Source organism: Polypterus senegalus, chromosome 8 (assembly GCF_016835505.1).
Source record: "Polypterus senegalus isolate Bchr_013 chromosome 8, ASM1683550v1, whole genome shotgun sequence".
In the NCBI taxonomy this organism is placed as follows: Eukaryota; Metazoa; Chordata; class Cladistia; order Polypteriformes; family Polypteridae; genus Polypterus; species Polypterus senegalus.
Genome location: NC_053161.1, coordinates 161,411,099 through 161,430,160, shown reverse-complemented (window position 1 = coordinate 161,430,160; position 19,062 = coordinate 161,411,099). Strand labels below are relative to the sequence as shown.

The 19,062-nt window shown below is 41.7% G+C and overlaps 1 protein-coding gene across 1 annotated transcript in view; it reads right to left on the bottom strand.

Moving 5' to 3' along the window:
• Window positions 1-5,950, bottom strand: part of LOC120534656 — a 76,923-nt gene extending 70,973 nt beyond the window's left edge. The window contains exons 1-2 of the mRNA XM_039762247.1: window positions 5,881-5,950; window positions 629-1,167 (exon numbers count right to left, since the gene is read on the bottom strand). Coding sequence (XP_039618181.1) covers window positions 629-1,145 — 517 coding nt within the window. The 5' untranslated portion in view covers window positions 1,146-1,167; window positions 5,881-5,950. The remainder of the gene's footprint in view (window positions 1-628; window positions 1,168-5,880) is intronic.
• Window positions 5,951-19,062: the final 13,112 nt, after the last annotated feature.

The following is a 19,062-nucleotide window of genomic DNA, read 5'->3' as shown; positions in this document are numbered from 1 at the left end:
TCCAACTTGAAACAAACACTTAAGGTCACTACACCATCAGTGCAATCAAACGGAGAGCATGAAATACCCTCTGATCTAAGGGCACTGGAGTGAACAAGAAACAAGATCTGGGTTGAGTTACGACACTACAATGATTTTGACAACAACAGCAGGCCATTCAGCCCAACAAGCTCATCAATCAAATTCACCAAATTTCCATTTAAGTTTTGAAGGTCCCAAAAGCCCTACTGTCTAAAACAGCACTTGCTCACTTATTCCATATGTCTTGTGATTTTTCTGTGTGAGGGAAAAACTTCCCCACATTCAAAACTGACCGTCAAGAAGTTTCTATCTGTGTGTTCTTGCTGAAGAACTCATAATATTAACAGTCTGGATCCACTGTCCAAATTCCATTACATTCCCTGAATAACTTCAAATAACTCATCTCTTAAGCACTGCGCATATAAACTGGAAAGATTCCTTTCCTTTATTAATTCCTCACAGATGATCAAGTGTTTGTAAAAGTTTTATTTTTTTACTATAAAATTCAAAAATATATTTTTGCATTCATTGAAAAAGAAAATCGGAGTCCATCAAGTAAATCACATCATCACAGAACCTCAGATTGATTTTTGGTGTTAGCACTTACCTTCTCCAGAATGACTTGAACCCGATGCTTCTTCAGCTCTCTTCATGTCAGATTCTACATATTCAGATTTCACAAGGACAGAATGATGCGGTGAGGAGCACAGATTTGTGGGCCTGAGGCCCAATCCAGGAGCATCTTCATCTGGACACAAAGGCTGAGAGTCAAACTCTGGTTTAAGGTCTTCTTCCTTTATACCGTTTACACTCTCAGTGGTATACGTGTCAGTGGTGTGAAAGGTCAGCTCCGAGTCTTCCTTAATGTCAAAAACCACCCTTTCAAAATCCTCTTCCTTAATGCCGCAGCTCTCCTGCTGAAGGTGTGCAGATTGCCATTCACAGTCCTCTTTTTTAATTTCCACAGTTGTTTTCTCCATTTTAGGCATGGACAGGAGACCCCTGTGCATTGTTGGATTCATCTCTTCTTCTTCTTCTTCATCATCCATCTCTTCTGTGACACCCTCTTCACGTTTATATTTCACATCTATAGATCCATTTACAGCTGGACATACCTCCTCCATGTTGGACAACCGGAGCTGGCAGCTGCAGAAAGAGCACAGTAGAATTCAGAACTGCACCAAGACTCGGTGAACACATCTGAGTCAACTCCTTCAAAGACCAGACCTCCCCAAACTCATTACCATCCAACCCCCTCTGTGGAAGGGCAGGTCCATGGCTTATGAATCAGGAGGCCATTTTTAATAATCATCTACACTTGAGTCTCTGGGTGGGGCGAGGTAGCATGGCAGGAGAGGTTCAAGCATGGGATGTGGAAGTGGACAGCCCTGCACTTTGTGCACGTGACCCTAATTAGTGCTGGAGCTGTGAGCATCACCCACGCTTTAAAAGAGAAGAACGAGTGTGAGAAGAAAAGGAAAAAAAAAGGAGAATGAAAAGGGAGATTGGAGAAAGGGGGTTAAAGGAAGGAGAGTGAAGCAGGTAGGAGGTGAGATGGCGCGAGCGAGCTGAAGTGCAAGAGCCCTGGCGAAAGTGTGTGGCCGACGTTCAGGGGCTACAGTAGTGGTTCACTCCAGCTGCTCGCCACATAAATCTGGGAAAGCAGTGGGAGTGGGCGACGGAGGTTCGGGTGGGGAGCCTCTCTGTGTCCATGGACGGGAATGGCCCGAGCTTGAGTCCAGATTGGGAGCCCTGCAGTTGAGCCATGGAAATGGCACGGACCTGGAGCTGGACCTGTTGACTGTAGTTTGATGGAAGGCCATGTCTGTCGGGTGGGGGTCTACTTAACTGCAAGGTCCGGTCAGGATAAGCTGAAGAGATGTCAGTTTGAACGGATTGCAGCATGTGTTAATGGACAACTTGTATTTAAACTCGTTTTATTGGATTTATTTGTTGGGATTTTAACCTCCACTAGCGCGCTCTGCTTTATTGGAGTCTTTATTTATTGAACTTTTTGCACTGCACGTATTGAGCACTTTGTTTCTGTTGGACTGTTTTTAATAAAAGCACTTGACACCATTATATACAGACCGCTTGTTTCGTGTGTGTTTTTTTTCCCCTCATCTGCCTGGCTCATCCGGTCACGTTACCGATGGTGTCGGGCTCAAGAGGCTCCCAGAACAGAAGTAGGAGCGGGCAGCCGACCCACACCTTGACTCAGTCTTCCTTGCACTTCTCCGAGCTTCTCACAGTATCAAGAACAACGTGGCGCACAGTTTGAGCAAAATGTCTTCTGGCTTGAACTCCACTTTGGGGAAGTGCTATATAACTAAGCATTCTACAGGCATGTGAAAAAATAAGTACACCCCAAGAAAATGGTGCTTCTGTTTTGAGCATATGTGGACAGATCAAGATTTAATCTTCATTGTGAAGGACAGCCGGGTCCCATGCCCGGCAGGGACGCCTCTGCTGCTTATGTTCCGGGGGAGCCGCCATGGGAAGTCCAATACCTCCCCCGGGACGCTTGGTGGCAGCCTCCCTGGCCGACAGTGACTCCCCAACCGCCCGCAGGGCTCCATGATAGATGGAGTCCTCCACAGCTTGGTTGGGGCCCGGCGTGGCCGCTAGGGGGAGCTGCCTGCTTCCCACAGCCCGGCTGGACGAGCTTTCAGCCCCACCCGGAAGTGTAATTAGGACCAGGTGGTTAATCACCTGGAACGCTTCCGGGTGGGCTATAAAAGGGCCCAGCCACCACCACTCGAGGAGCCAGAGTTGGGAGGAAGGAGACGAAGCTTGCCTGGGAGGAGTGGTGGAGAATTGTGGTTTGTGTTTGGGCTGTGTGGCACGGGGAAGACGTGTCACACAGCTGAAGAAAAATAAAAGCCTGTGTGTTTTGTACACGTTGCCTCTGCGTGGTCTGTGCCGGGTCGGGCGCGACATAGCGCCTTTTATGACAGTATTAATAGATAAAGGGTATGACAAACACCATGCCACATTACAAAATATAAATAAACACAAATGTCAATTTTGCATGTGGTTAGAATAAGAACACCACTACACTTCTCACCACCTCAACTTAAAATCAGGTGCACCAGATAAGTTGGAAAGAAACGATCAGAACGTCCTCAGAGAAGGTCTTATTCAAACCGCAAACATTTACATACATTTAAGTTCTCCCACAGGTAAGTCGGGGCTTGATTTTACCGTATAATTTCCAGTATTTTATAATGTCGGTCGTGTAAGTCGAATGCGGAAAGCTCACGCTATTGATCCAAGAGATTATGCTATGCTAACGTCCACCTGAGAGGGTAACCACGGAGCACACGCCTACGTGACCACACTAATACCTGAACTATCCTGAAGCGACATTTAGACGTATTCTGTTCTTTGTATCTCACACCTTTATCACAAGAGCATCCCTTATCTACGATGGAGTGTTCGATCAGAGGAAAATATGAATGCTGGTTTTAAATTAAAAGTCGTTGATGTGGCAAAAGAAACAGGTAACTGTGCTGCTGCAACAAAATTCGATGTGTCTGAGAAACTGGTGCGAGACTGGAGGAGGCAAGAAGATGCATTAAGAAAAATGCCTAAGACAAAGTGTGCTCTGCAAACTGGCATTGCCTCATGTGTTGTGTTTTTGAACAGGCACATAAGTCGGGTCTGACTTTAGGATCGATTTTTCGGGTTTCAAGACCCTACACGAGTATATACGGTACAGGGGTTAAGTAACATGCAACAAATCATCATTTTTGGGTGGAGGATTAATTAAAATGTATCACTAGCTTGTGCTGTAAGATATGCAAGCCATGGCCTGATCCAGTTTTCCGATTTTTTCGCTACAAAATAATGCAAAGCAAGTTGTACTTGACTGTCTTCCACCGTGTTTTTTGTTTTTTTTCCCATAAGAAATTCTTCAAAACCTCGGATGCTAGGGTGTCAATCTGTTAATGTGCAACGTTCTTTGTGAACATAACTCTCTAGCGCGTGCTTTCCAATAACTAAAGACTAAAGGGGAATTAAAAGAAAAGAAATCTGTCATGTACGGGGTCTCTCACATTTTCAATATTGCAATTAAAAACCAAATAATAATAATAAAAATCTAGTTCTAATCTTTGCCAAACATTAGCTGTTCACTCGCTGGTGTGTTTTGCATGTCATTATTCTTCAGTTACTGGTTAAGGTAAAACTAAATAGTAATGTAGCAGGAAGAGAAATCTGCCACCACTGTAACAATTGATCTCACATACTGTGTCCTCCATAATGTCAGGGACAAAGACACCTTTTTTCCTTTGATTTGCCCATCTAATCCACAGTTCAAAATGACAAATTAAAATTCTGACGTGATTAAAGTGCACACTGCAGACTTTCATTGAAAGAAATGACAACATCGTCGTCCCATTTTGGGGCACCATAACGTTTGAGACAATTGGGAGTCACAGCTGTTTGTGATTCCTCATGTGGGCTTCACTGTTTCATAAGATATCTGGGCTTGCTTCTACCTAAAGATTAAATTTCCAAAGCAGACCACCTCATCGGTTAAACATGGTGATGGGGGTGTTAAGGTTTGGGCATGTATGGCTGCCACAGGTCCTGTTACACTTCTCTTCATTGATGGCAGTGGCACAGTGAATTCTGAGGTGTGTAGAAACATCTGATCTGCTCATACTCCAGTTAAGGCCTCCAAACTCACTGGACAGCACTTCATCCTACAACAAGATAATGACCCAAACACACTGCTGAGGCAACACAGGAGTTTATCAAAGCTAAAAAATGGAAAATTCTTGAACTGCCAAGCCAGTTGCCCAATTTAAATCCAATTGAGCAGGCCTTCCATATACTGAAGAAAAACAATTCCCCCAAAAAACAAGCAGGCATGGAAGAGCATCACCAGAGAAGTTCCTCAGCACCTGGTGATGTCTATGAATCTATGAATTGCAGACTTCATGTAGTCATTGCATGCAAGGGATATGCGACAAAGTCCTAAATATGACAATGGCTTCAATGGACTTGCCATAGCTGTGTCCCAAACATTACGTTGCCGTGAACGCTTTATATAAAATAAAAAGTGTTGTCATTTCAGCATGGTGGAGACAGAAATGTGCGCGAACACCCTTAAAAGTATGCAATGTGCGTTTTAATCAAGTCTGAATTGCTTGATATGTAATCTTAAACTGTGGAGCACAGAGGTGAATCAAGGAAAAATGTGTCTTTATCCCAATCATCATACATGGCAGGGACTGCATTTAAAACGCTAAGTTCCAGTGTCCAACGAATGGCTTGCTACCTCCATATTTTTCTCCCTTTTAACTTTTCTTTCTGTCTCCAAAAGACACAAAGTATTAGAATAATGTATGAAGATAGTAAACACCAACAGGGAACTCATTGGCCACTGACAGTCTCGTTAATGAACTTTAGCCGAATGCCACAGCGCTTTAAAACGCAATTGGGATCAACAGCATATTGACAGATGAGTTACCGCCCGAGGACTCTCCTGTAAAGGGGGACTGTGCGCGTACACCAACTCGCTGCTCCGCACCTTTCGTGGCCGTTGGAAGTACACAACTCGCCCTGAACAAAAGACTTAAAACCCGGGGCCCTGTCGTCGCCCTTTAGTGTAAACTTGGCGGCCGTCTGAAACAAGCAGCGGGGAACTGAAACATTAGGCAAAGAGAAATCAATGCTCAGGCCTAGAAAGTGAACAGAGTGGAGTTCTTCGCTGAGGCTCCACCGACTATGAGTTTGTGAGGCAGGCACCACTTACGACACACTCGTGCCTTTGCGGTCTCCCCCATTAATCATATAAAATTAACCTTTTTGATTTCAACACTTTCCCCTCATTAATTATATAAAACGTACCTTATGGATTTCAGCAATGTTGCAGGCCACGCGGGCCGGAAGTACGAGCTGCTTCACGGACGACAAAAACAGAGCACTTCCGGTTCTTGTCGGACGGAAAACATTCACAAAAGACTGTGTCAAAATAAAAGTTTCATACAGCTGGCTGTCAAGAAATTGTGCAATATAGCCGAGAGGACTCAGACTGGGAAGATTTTTTTACTATACTATTGTCGTGCATCTAACATTATATAAGGCTGATTTTAAAAATTAAGTGAAAATTTATTGTTTATCCTTTAAGATTTTTTTAAATGGCTTTAGTACGAGGGTGTTGTACCGTGTTAGCCTTTATGGATGTAATGAGAAGTTAAGCAAAATGACAGCTTTTATTGGCTAACTAGAAAGATTCCAGTAGGCAAGCTTTCGAGTTGCCTCAGGGCCTGAATTGCATCAAAAGCTTGCATTTTGTAATCTTTCTAGTTTGCCAATTAAATGGCTATACTATTTACTAAACACATCTAAAAAGTAGTATTCCGTTTTTTATTTTTTTAATTATTATTCACAGAGCAGAGTTTCTGACTTTTTACAAGCCTTTGCAACTATAAAGCTCAGTAAATTATGAAACCATTTATTTATAAACTGAAAAACATTTAAATATATTTGTTCCATATTTTTACGGCTGTACAAAGAAGTATGAGCATACAGTGCAAATAAAATGTATTCACCCCGTTGGATATCTTCACGTTTTATTCTCATATGTTGATTAACAGAAAAAGACTCCTTAATATCAAAGTTAGTTATCTGTGCCCATATTTTTCAAGCGTTTCTAAGTAAGTAAACGGTCCTAACTGGCTTGAAAATCTCAGAGTGATGGATATTAGGTCAGGAAAGCTCATGAGCAGTCCTAACTTGGTATGAGCAGCCAGAAGATGGCGTTCAGGCAGATGTCCATACACACACTCCTAACATTATAACGTTGCAAGATGCTGAGAAATTAGTTCACGCTTTTGTTTTCAGTCGGCTAGATTACTGTAACGCACTCCTCTCAGGAACACCCAAAAACGACGTCAATCAATTACGACGAGTGCAGAATGGAGCTGCTAGAATCTTAATTAGGAAAAGAAAATCCATGCGCATCTCTCCAGTTTTGATTGGTTACCTGTCACTTAGAATTGACTTTAAAATACTGGTTATGGTTTACAAAGCCTTAAATAATCTGCTCCATCTTATATTTCAGAATGTCTTACACTTTACACTCCAAATCATAACCTTAGATCTTCAAATCAGTGTGTGCTTAGAATTCCAAGAGCTAAACTTAAAAGAAGTGGTGAGGCGGCCTTCTGCTGTTATGCACCTAAAATCTGGAATAGCTGATCGATAGAAATTCGCCAGGCTAATACAGTGGAGTACTTTAAAAAAAACTGCTGAAAACACATTACTTTAACATGGCTTTCTCATAGCTTCATTTTAGTGTAACCCTGATATTCTGTATATGCACCTAATTATCATAGCTCTAAAATCTGTACTAACCCCTACTTTCTCTGCTGTTCTATTTCTGGATTTCTGTGGGGTTGATCTGCATCACCACCACCTGATCAAAGACACGTGATGTCCCTAAATTGATGGATTGAAGGCCAGAGGTCTACATGACCAGCATCATCAAGTTCTTCCATATGAAGTCTGAAAACCATGAGGACTGTTTGAGGTCATTTATGTTGAGCAGAATGCCTAGAGGGGGCTGGGTGGTCTCGTGGCCTTGGAACCCCTGCAGATTTTGTTGGGTTTTTTTTCTCCAGCCCCCTGGAGTTTTTGTGTGTTTTTTTTCTGTCGTCCCTGGCCGTCGGACCAATAGTATTAGTATTCTCTAATTTTATTTTTAATATTTTGTCTTTTTCTCTCTCTTTATCTTGTAAGGCACTTTGAGCTACAGCATTTGTATGAAAATCCATCCATCCATTATCCAACCCGCTATATCCTAACTACAGGGTCACGGGGGTCTGCTGGAGTCAATCCCAGGCAACACAGGGCGCAAGGCAGGAAACAAACCCTGGGCAGGGCGCCAGTTCACTGCAGGGACAATTTAGGATCGCCAAAGCACCTAACCTGCATGTTTTTGGACTGTGAGAGGAAACCCACGCAGACACGGGGACAACATGCAAACTCCACGCAGGGAGGACCCTGCATAGCTACCCACTGTGCCACCGTGACGCCCTTGTATGAAAATGTGCAATCTAAATAAATATTGGTGTTGTTGTTGTAAAAAGGTTTTGATTTGATAGCGATAGCATGCTTAGTTCATCTACGCTGAGAGGTATTGCACTGTTTGCCGAAATGAAAGTGTTTGTAATGTTATGTGTAAAATGTAGCTTCGCAATAGCGATGATTTAGGTATTTCACAACCAACCATTTCTTGAATTTTGCACCAATTCTTGAATGCCCTTACAACCCATGAGGTAATAACGCACATTCATACATTTTGCCAACCCATGTGAAGGTATTGTTAAAGCAAGCTACATTCCTGCAGAATGGCACACACATAGCGATTATTGTCGTAAGTGTGGATGCACTTGTGTGTGAATCACAAGCGATATTACAGCATCAACACACAGGTGGCCATGGACTGTACAGTAGCTGCTAACATATTACTCTGGAGATAGGTGGGGCTGGATGGGTGATTGATAGTGAAATGTCAGAAAGGTACACCGAGCACTGTATATCCCACCAACCCTTGGATCAATCACATTTTATAACACCAGGAAGGTTGTAGAAGGCAGGAGGAAATTTCCGCGGAGTTAAATAAATAGAGCTTCGCAGAAGTAAAGAATAAGATCACGAGTCAAGTAGAACAACCAGGAACACTGGAAGAGGGAATGCGACATCAGAAACAGTGCAATAACTGTTAACTTTACAAGCTGTTTCCCATATCCATAACTGTGGGATGATGATTCTTCTGAAAGTATGGCTGTGGATCATTTATTGTTATGTGAATTATGTGAATTTCCTCTTGGGATTAATACAGTATCTATCTATCTATCTATCTATCTATCTATCTATCTATCATATAGTGCCTTATCTATCTATCTATCTATCTATCTATCTATCTATCTATCTATCTATCTATCTATCTATCTATCTGTTATATAGTGCCTTATCTATCTATCTATCTATCTATCTATCTATCTATCTATCTATCTATCTATCTATCTATCTGTCTATTATATAGTGCCTTATCTATCTATCTATCTATCTATCTATCTATCTATCTCTCTCTCTCTCTCTCTCTCTGTCTGTTTGCCTCTTGATTGGTGTGGTCTGGGGTGGGCGTGTCTGTGTTTTCGGTCGTCGACGGCGGTGCGTGTTGTGAGTATCTCTCTCTTTCTTTTTTGTTTGTTTGTTTTAGTTTTACGAATACTTTTTCAGTTTTTAAAGAGGACGCGATAGCGGCTTTGCCGCTATGGCGGCGTCTAAAGTGGTACGAGATGGCTTATCTCCAGATAGTTTTTCAGGTCTTTCCAGAAGGCACGCCGTAAGGTTGCTTGTTGATCCGGCGGTCTCGGTGGAGGCCTGCGTTATGGAGGTCAGTAGGGTGGTGGGGTGTAAGAATGTACGGTCAGCCTCACGTATGAATAAAGCTGTAGTAATTTTTGTGGACGATAAGGCGCTGGTGCCCCGACTGGTCGAGCAGGGTGTTGTGCTTAATGGCGTGCTGATCTCCGTGTTGCCGCTGTCGACTCCTGCTCGTAAGGTTATCATTTCCAATGTACCTCCTTTCTTGAGTAATGAAATCTTGCAGCGAACTGCGCAGATATGGTGAAGTGATGTCTGCCATTACTATGATTCCACTGGGCTGCAGATCCCCTGATTTAAAGCATGTTGTGTCTTTTCCGCGACAGCTTTATATGATTTTAAAAAATGCAAATGATGAACTTAACGTGGCCTTAAAGTTCCGAGTGGAGGGTGTGGATTATGTTGTGTTTGTGAGTTCAGAATCAATGAAATGTTTCAGTTGTGGTAGAGCAGGCCATAAAGCGATTGACTGCAAAAGAGAGAATGTTTATTTAAGTGATGAAGAAAGTAGAGAGAGTGAGCCAGAGTCTGAAGAGGAGGAGGAGTTTGAAGAAGGTGAGCTGACTGATAGTGTGAGTGAATTAGATGAGAAGGAAACTGAGGAGCAACTGGAGCCTGCTGACAAAGGTAATGCTGCAATAGACACTAAAAAAGAGCAAGACAAAAATAACAAAGGTGTGCTGGCTGAGGCTGGTGATACACCTGTAGATGAGCCCAGTGTCCCAGGTGAAGGAGCCTCCATCCTTATAGAAGGGTGCACAGCTGAGACTGAGGAGGCCCTCGCTGGTCAGGCTGCAGAAGTCTGCAGTAATGAGAATGTTACCCTGCTTCAGGATGAAGGGGGCTGTAATGATACAGCAAGAGATGATCCGTCTCCAAGTGGTGCAACACTGCCCACTAATAGTGAGACAAATGTAGTCATGCCTAATGTAGTTACTACTGAGGGCAATCTTGAGTTGGACCTGGGCACTGAACAAAATGCAAGCAGCAGCAGCAGTAGGAAGGAAGTCAAAGGTGTAAGGAGAGCAGCAGTGAGTGAGGCAGACAAGATGGATGTGAGTGTGGAGTCGAGTGAGTGTAAGGAGACCTCACAAATCACCACTAGGAAAAGAAAGGAAGCAGTGGAGTCCACCACGGGCGCAAAAAAGATTTTAATGTCAGACAATCGGTCCAAAAAACAAATTGTATCAGTTAAAAAGAAGGATATTGCAGATAGTGGTGAAGGTGTGGAGGGTGAAGGAGAGAATACCTCCGACATTTCTGATAACACCTTCTCAGTGTTTGGAATGGAGCCTAAAGGGGGTTACAGCACTAAGAGCATCAGAAAGTTCTTGGAATATTTAGAGGGAAAGAGGGGTGTTCAAGTGCAGGATTATTTTCCAGACCTTGAACTCTTTTGAGCTCAGCAAAAATATAAAGCGCAATGCAGCTAATTTAGGGTTGGACCAAAAGGAGACCACCAGGTTAAAAAACGTAATGAGCAGAGTGCGCAAGATCCTTCAAAATAAGTCCTGATGGATACTGCAGTCATGAAAGTGAATCTCTTGGTTTTCTGGTGTGTTTTGTGTTTCTTTTGTGTTGTACCTATGGCTGAGTTACACGTGGGTACCCTAAATGTCAATGGCTGTCGAGATAATTTAAAGAGGACCTTGGTCTGTGATTTTTTAAAACAAAAGCACTTAGATGTGAGTTTTCTACAAGAGACCCACTCAGATCCACAGAGTCAGGCTGCCTGGGTGCAGGACTGGGGAGGGACGGGCTTTTTCAGTCATGGCACCAGTGTGAGCGCAGGGGTGGCGGTGCTGATTAGTAAAACCTCCTTGTTAAAAATCACAAAGGTGACTGAGGTTATGGCTGGCAGACTTTTAGTTGTGAAGGCAGAGGAGGGCCCCCACTCGTTGGTTTTTATTAATGTTTATGCCCCAATAACGGCACTGCCAGGGTGGATTTTTTGAATTATTAAGGGGGGTTTTGGATGAATTTACAAATAATGAGATCGTCGTGCTGGGGGGGGATTTTAATTGTACAGAGGACTGGTTTATGGATAGAAATGGGGCCGAGCCGCACTTGGGGTCAGTTAAGAAACTCAAGGAAATCGTCGAGACCTATGACTTGGTCGATGTGTGGCGCTCTCACTTTCCAGCTGACAGACAGTTCACATGGCTCAAAGGGAGCAGAGGGCACCTCTCGTTTGCTCGCTTAGATCGCTTTTACAGTTCAAAACGGCACCTCAATTTATTAACTAACACTCTCATCACTCCTGTCGCTTTTTCCGATCACTCTCTGGTTTCTGTTACTTTTCTCCTCCCATCTCCACAAAAATATAAATCTTACTGGCACTTCAACACAACTCTCCTTCAGGACAATCACTTTGTGGAATGTTTTAATTTCTTCTGGAAGCAGTGGAGTTCCACCAAACTGCAGTTCGGATCCCTGAGACAGTGGTGGGACGTGTCCAAGGTGCAGATTCGTCAATTCTGTCAACAGTACACTGAACACGTCACCAAGGCCTGCATTTTAAAAATGAAGAAACTCGAGGAGGAGATCACCGAGATCCATCAGACTCTGCTAAATGGCTACTCTGAAGATCTGCTGCACAACCTGAGCACAAAGAAAACAACACTACGGGATTTATTGGAACTTCGAGCTCACGGAGCTTTAATACGTTCTCGATTTCAACAACTTAACCACCTCGATGCACCTACAAAATTTTTCTTTGCTTTGGAAAAGAAGGAAGCCCAAGGAAAAGTTATTCATGTCCTCCAAAAAGACACTGGAGAAGAGCTGAGAGAGCCTGAGGACATCCGGGACTTTGCTGTGTCTTTTTACGAGACTTTGTTTTCAAAGGAGCCGCTCAGTTTCTCTTCTTCAGCCACTTTGCTACAAGGACTGCCTCACATTTCTGATGATTTAGCCGAGTTTATGGACAACGACCTCACTTTTCAAGAACTCACAATTGCACTCGAGAGTCTAAATACTGGGAAGACGCCGGGAATTGACGGCTTACCGGTTGAATTCTATAAACATTTTTGGCCGTTATTAGGTTTGGACTTCTTCGAGGTGGTACAGGACAGTTTGCAAGCAGGGGAGCTTCCGGTCAGCTGTCGCCGAGCTGTCATCACTTTGTTACCTAAGAAAGGCAACCTCTGCCTTCTGAAGAACTGGCGGCCCGTGAGTTTACTCTGCTCAGACTATAAAATCATCTCGAAGGGATTAGCGACGAAGTTGAGAAAAGTGATGGGCAGCATCATCAACCCCTACCAGTCCTACTGCGTACCGGACAGACAAATCCACGACAACATATTTGTGCTGAGGGACATCATTTCTGCATCGAAAGCTTTCAATATCGATGTTGGCGTTCTGTCGTTAGATCAAGAAAAGGCTTTTGATCGGGTCGATCACAAATATTTATTTACAACTTTAAGAGCGTTTGGTTTTGGTTTACGTTTTATAAGGTACATCAAACTGTTGTATTCCAACGTGTTTGGAGTACTAAAAATCAATGGGGTGTTAAGCCGGCCATTCGCTGTGACCAGGGGGATTCGTCAGGGGTGTCCTTTGTCAGGGATGTTATATACCATGTCCATTGAACCTTTTCTTAGGCAGCTTGATAAACACCTGCAGGGATTCACAATTCCGCTGTCTAAAAAGTTAACATTTAAATTTCTGGCCTATGCAGATGACGTCGTGGTGTTTGTGGATTCTGATGCAGACGTCTCCGCTGTATGTAAATGTTTAACACTTTTTGAAGGAGCATCTTCTGCTAAAGTTAACTGGGAGAAGGGGAATGCATATTTATCAGGGGACTGGGCACATTGTCCTCCACCAGTCTTGCCATCAGGGCTGGGCTGAAATAGGAAAGCTTTCTGTTATCTCCGGGTGGTGCTGGGTGGTGAGGACACTGAAAAGGACAACTGTTTAGCTCTCTTTTAGAGGAAGAGTTCTCATTATTAACAATCTCGTGGCCTCCATGCTGTGGCACAGACTGAGGAGTGTTGACCCGCCAGCAGGACTTTTACACTCCATACAAAAATTATTAGTTGACTTTTTTTGGAATGGCATGCACTGGCTCAAGAAAGGACTTATCAGTTTACCGGTGGAGGAAGGAGGACAAGGGCTGATTGATGTCTGCTGCAAGGCCGCTAGTTTCAGGTTGATGATTTTACAGCGCCTGTTTTTTTCTTTGAAACCCTTAATTTGGAAAAAACTGGCTCTTTCATTTTTCCATAAGATTGAAAATTTGAGTTTTGATGTGCAGTTATTGCTAATGGACTTGAGCAGGTTTGATCTCACTCCGTTACCCAAATTTTATAAGGGAGTTTTACGTACTTGGAGTTCCTTTCTTCAGAGTGTCATCCAAATCACCTTCACTTTTCAATGAACCCCTCATTTTTAATTCTTTATTCACATGTCCACTACTTTTTAAAATTAGTTTTGTAAAGACTTTGATTAAAAGTGGAATTGTGGTTTGTTCTCAATTATTGGAGGAAGACAACAAGAGTTTTAAAGATTCAACTGTGTTGGCTTCAAGGATGGGTATACGATCAATAAGAACAGTCAATTATTTACTGTCCTTTATGGCAAAAGACCTCATTAGGCTTAGAGAAAATCAGGGGAACTCGACTTCAGTACATCCAAAGACGGAGGAGGAGGAGGAGGAGGAGGAGGAGGAGGAGGAGGAGGAGGACTGTTTTTCTGATCTGGAGGTGGAACCTAAATTAGACATGAATGGTGTGAGGGAGGACTCGATTTTAAGGTTTGATAGACAAAAAAAATGTTTTTTTCGATCTTTAACTAAAAAAGATATGTATGTGTACTGCATTAAAGTTTTTCATTTTCCAAATCTAAAAAACACCATCATGACGCCCTGGACTGAAAAATTAAATGTAAAGGCGGAGGTCAGGCCAGCATGGAGAGAATTTTATAAACCACCTAATAATAAGAGAGCAGGCGATTTCCAATGGAGAATCGTACACGGGGTCATCGCTACTAATGTGTTTTTAAGTAAAATTCAAAGTGATGTGAGCGATAAATGTGCCTTCTGTGGGGAGAGAGAGACAGTTTATCATTTATTCTTGTATTGTACGAGACTGCAAACTCTGTTTATGTACTTTCAAAAAATATGTGAAAAATTTAATGTTTCTTTTGATGATCAGAAATTTATTTGGGACATGAAATACAACAAAAAATCAAAATCAAAACTTCAACTTTTAAATTATTTATTTGGGCAGGCAAAATTATCCATTTTAAAAAGCCGTAATAATAAACAGAGTAGTTTGTCACCAGATGATGTACTGTTTATTTTCAAATTTTATGTAATTTCAAGAATTAGGCTGGAATTTACTTATTATAAAACAATGTGTAATATTGAAGAATTTGAAAAAGTGTGGGGAGTAAAGGGGGTGCTGTGCTCTATTGAGGAGGGGCAACTAAAAATTAATTTGGAATAACAAAGAAGAATAGCGGGTGAGCGATTGTTATGTTAAACGTTAGAAGGATTAGACAGAGTACTGAATACTAAATACAGACTTGTGTACTTAACTTAATGTGTGGGACCGGGAGTAGTGGAGGAATAAAAAATAACTGGGAATGAAAAGTATTGGTAGGCATCAACAATATGTTTTAATGTGCGGAGTAGGAGGAGTGTAAAGGGGGAGTAGTGGTGGGCTTTGTATTATAATGAATTGTTAAACTTTTTGATTATATTATTTATGTGCGGAGTAGGAGGAGTGTAAAGGGGGAGTAGTGGTGGTTGTCTGATATATAACTTTTTGTTTTATCTTGAATATTGGGATTGTTTGTCTTATGACTGTATATATTGTTAATGTTCAAAATAAAGGTCATTTTAAAAATATATATATATATATATATATATCTATCTATTATATAGTGCCTTATCTATCTATCTATCTATCTATCTATCTATCTATCTATCTATCTATCTATCTATCTATCTATCTATCTATCTATCTATCTATCTATCTATCTATCTATCTATCTAAAGGTGTACATTGTCGGTATTCTCCATTGCATTTGCCCTCGAGTGTAACGTGTGCCAGTGTAACCGAGGGATGGCAGACGAGCTCACGTAATGGGTGACAAGGTACATTCTCATCCTGATGTCCAGGCTCTTGTCATGAATATTCCCATCTTGTGCTTTTTCTTGTTCCTACAAGTTTACTATTATTATTGGACATGTATGTTTAGGAAATGTATTTTATTTTATGTCCATGAAAGGAAGGACGGTAAAGCCTTGAATGAAACTGAGTGTTGATGCTTTTGGTAACAAAACAGGTGAGGAGCAGAGAACATTGAATGTGATATTGACTGCGGGGGATTGTGTAACTGGAAGATGGTTTAAGAATACAGAAACGACAAAAATGTAGTCTTTCAGTAATTCTACTTACATCAATTATTTACTCTTGTGCTGCAGTTCGAAAGATTACTTAATTACCCCCCTCCCGCAGCCTTTGATAAGATGCATTCACAAGTAAAGGATGTTGCTGACAAAGTCAGATGTTTTTTTGATAGTTTGGCTCCAGATGTGCTTATCCAGCTGCTCCTTCTTCTCAGTACTTGAGTGATCTTTACGTTCACCTCTGGATGAATTCGCAAAGTTTCTTTACAACTTTTTGTCTCATTAATGCAGAAATTCCGAGGCTTTCCTAAAATTGCAGAAGACACTGTTGATGGCGCTGATTCTGTTTTAAGGACAGTTGTGATTAGTTATGCAGAACACGCTTTTACTCACATTGCTTTTTGGAAATCAATAATACAAATCAGCAACAGATCTGGGAATCACTGAATAGTAAAACGTTTAATGAGGAATGTCTTGCGCATATACTGGTGTAATGACCACGTCGGCTTTAGTGAAGCACTTCTTAGCCTCTGTGATATGATCGACATGGGGTAGAATAGATTCTGGAATGTTACAGTATGTGCTACCTTACGCAAAATATGCTCATCGATTTGTTACAGATTCCTGGTGGACACAATTCCACACCGAGGAAAAAGGTGACCCATGTAAATCGTTCATAATGTCTCCAAAATATATTTGTTAACTTTCAGACAAGTACTACTTAACTGTTTTATACAAAACCGTTATTTCAACATATCCGTGACCCAACTAGGATTTGAATTCGGGTTAGCGCACCTTATCGCTGTAGCACAGGCTACCGCTTTTACACTTTGAGCCAAAGCACTTCAGCAGAGTAGTGACTGAGCAAATCGACTGCTGACTGCGCAGATGTCAAAGACGTCATTACGCTAGCGTGACTCAAAATCATGTGATGGGCACATTTGAAGCAAGCCTCGAACCAGTGCTTCGAAAGCTCGACAGTGTCGAAACCTGAGTATCGAGCGGCCCATCACTACCAATCAGAGCACGCAGTTAAGTTCTCCTGACTGAGAAGCTAACCAATCAGAGCACGCAGTTAAGTTCCTGCGTGCTGAATGCAGTGTTAACCAGGAAGTCTCGTCTCGCTCATTCAGCATCAACGTGTTTCACTGTGTAAAGAGTTAACTTTTGTGCTCTTTTGTGTTTATCTTTGTCCATAATCAAGCCCTTCATTAAGGCTCCAAAATGATCTGCTCTTGCTACTGCTTCAGGGGCCGTGCCCAAGCTCCAACGGAAGATGTTAAAGATTGCAGAAAAGGTAAAAATTTTGGATATGTTGAAGGAAGGGAAAAGCTACACCGCTGTAGGACGCCATTACGGCATCAATGAGGCTACGATTCGTTATATTTAAAAGGAGGAAAAGAATATAAGATCTACAGCCGTAGTGTCCTTTTTACCAGGGTGCAAAACGAGTTGTAAGTGGATGTAATAAGGCAGTAGTCTGGATGGAATCTGCTTTAGGGATTTGGATTGAAGACTGCCAGAAGAAGAACAACGGCAGTGCTACACAGTCGCCTGAAGAGCTGTAACGCTCTCCTTTGTTGGGCATTAAAATTAAACTCATTGTTATCGGACAAGTCATCATGTCATTGTTGGTGAGTAACCATAATTAATTTTCTACTTACAGTACTTAGTACATGTACGTACGTTTAGTGTCACTGTACACACATTTACTGTATACTATTTTTCTTGCATTGTACTTATTTATTGCTGGTGGCCTGTCTATCGTAATGGCTGTAACATATGTGATATCAGAGACACTCGATATCTTTAAAATAATATTTAGGTTTTACTGTATATAAACTGTGTTTATATACATAATTTCAATGAATCTTACCTAATATCTAAGAGAATACAAAGGGATTATACTGTATAACTGTGCGGGGAATATTTATAAACAGTGTGGGAGAGTTTATAAGGGCTTAAAATATATAAAAATATAAAAATAACCATACAAACATATGGTTTCTACTTCGCGGATTTTCACCTATCGCGGATTGGGAGTCTGGAACGCAACCCCTGCGATCGAGGAGGGATTACTGTACTTGATATCATTTTCATGATGATAAGAATTAAAGCATGTTATTAAACATGGGAACATGGTGGCGGAGTAATTGTTCCTGCCTCACGGGACCTTTGATGAAATAATTTATTGCTGCAGTACTGTCTCTTTCAAATGTACTAAACTCCAATTCCTGTCCCTCCTTTTCTTTCTCCAAGTAACCAATCGCCACACAATCAGCTCAGTAATAGACATTAAGCCATCTGTAAGCTTAGAACGCAGATTCTTCAAAACTTTTAAGGAACATTGAAATATCTTCATAGTACATGTTTAATTATTCTGTCCATCTATCCTTCCAGGGTCGCACCAGCTCCATCAAGAATACAGCGTGAGGCAGAAACAATACATGAATGGATGCCAGCTCCTTCTTAGTGCTGCCCACCGTGTCCTCACATGTTTAATTATTAACAATATACATTATTTTAATGAAGTTTAAAACTTATCTGTATAATGTAATAAACATGCTTTACTGCATTTTATCTTAAAAATGATATCAAGAATCATTGGATATGCTCCAAGAAGATAGCACTTGGAAATCTAAATCGACTTAGAAGCCAGTCATCTTCATGTAAATACGCATTTTATAAAGTGGCTCAGGCTGTGCAAGTTTACAGTGAGGTAATTGTACTTATAAGTACAAACAGTTCTACCAGGAACAATTGATGGACTGATTTATTGCATTTAGAGCTCTTGGGATGAAACTGCTTCTGAACCACAAGGTACCTACAGGAAAGGCTCTGAAGCGTTTGCTGTACTGTATGGGAGAAGTTCAAATAGCCTGTGTGCATGGCTGAGACAGTGTGTGCTAGAAGCTGTACCCAGATAATCCGATCAGCTGCTGTAGAGATGTGATTCCACATTCAGATACAGTTGGTTAAATACTCAGCGGTGCACTAAGAGTAATAATGCTAAAGCAGCTATGGTATTTGGAATAGTTTGGCCATTCCGTGACCATTATATTGTTACAGGTTAATTATAATCAGATGCATTAAACTAATAAACAATATGTGGTTAGTTTCAGTGTATTTGATAAAGCCACTTCTGGGATGTGGATCTAAAAAAGAAAGGGAAACCATATTGGAAAAAAAAACACTGCTTTGACACTGGGTGCCACCAGTTTGTAAAAGTGAGCCAATCCCAGCCAACACAGTGCAAGGCAGGAAACAAACCCCAGGCA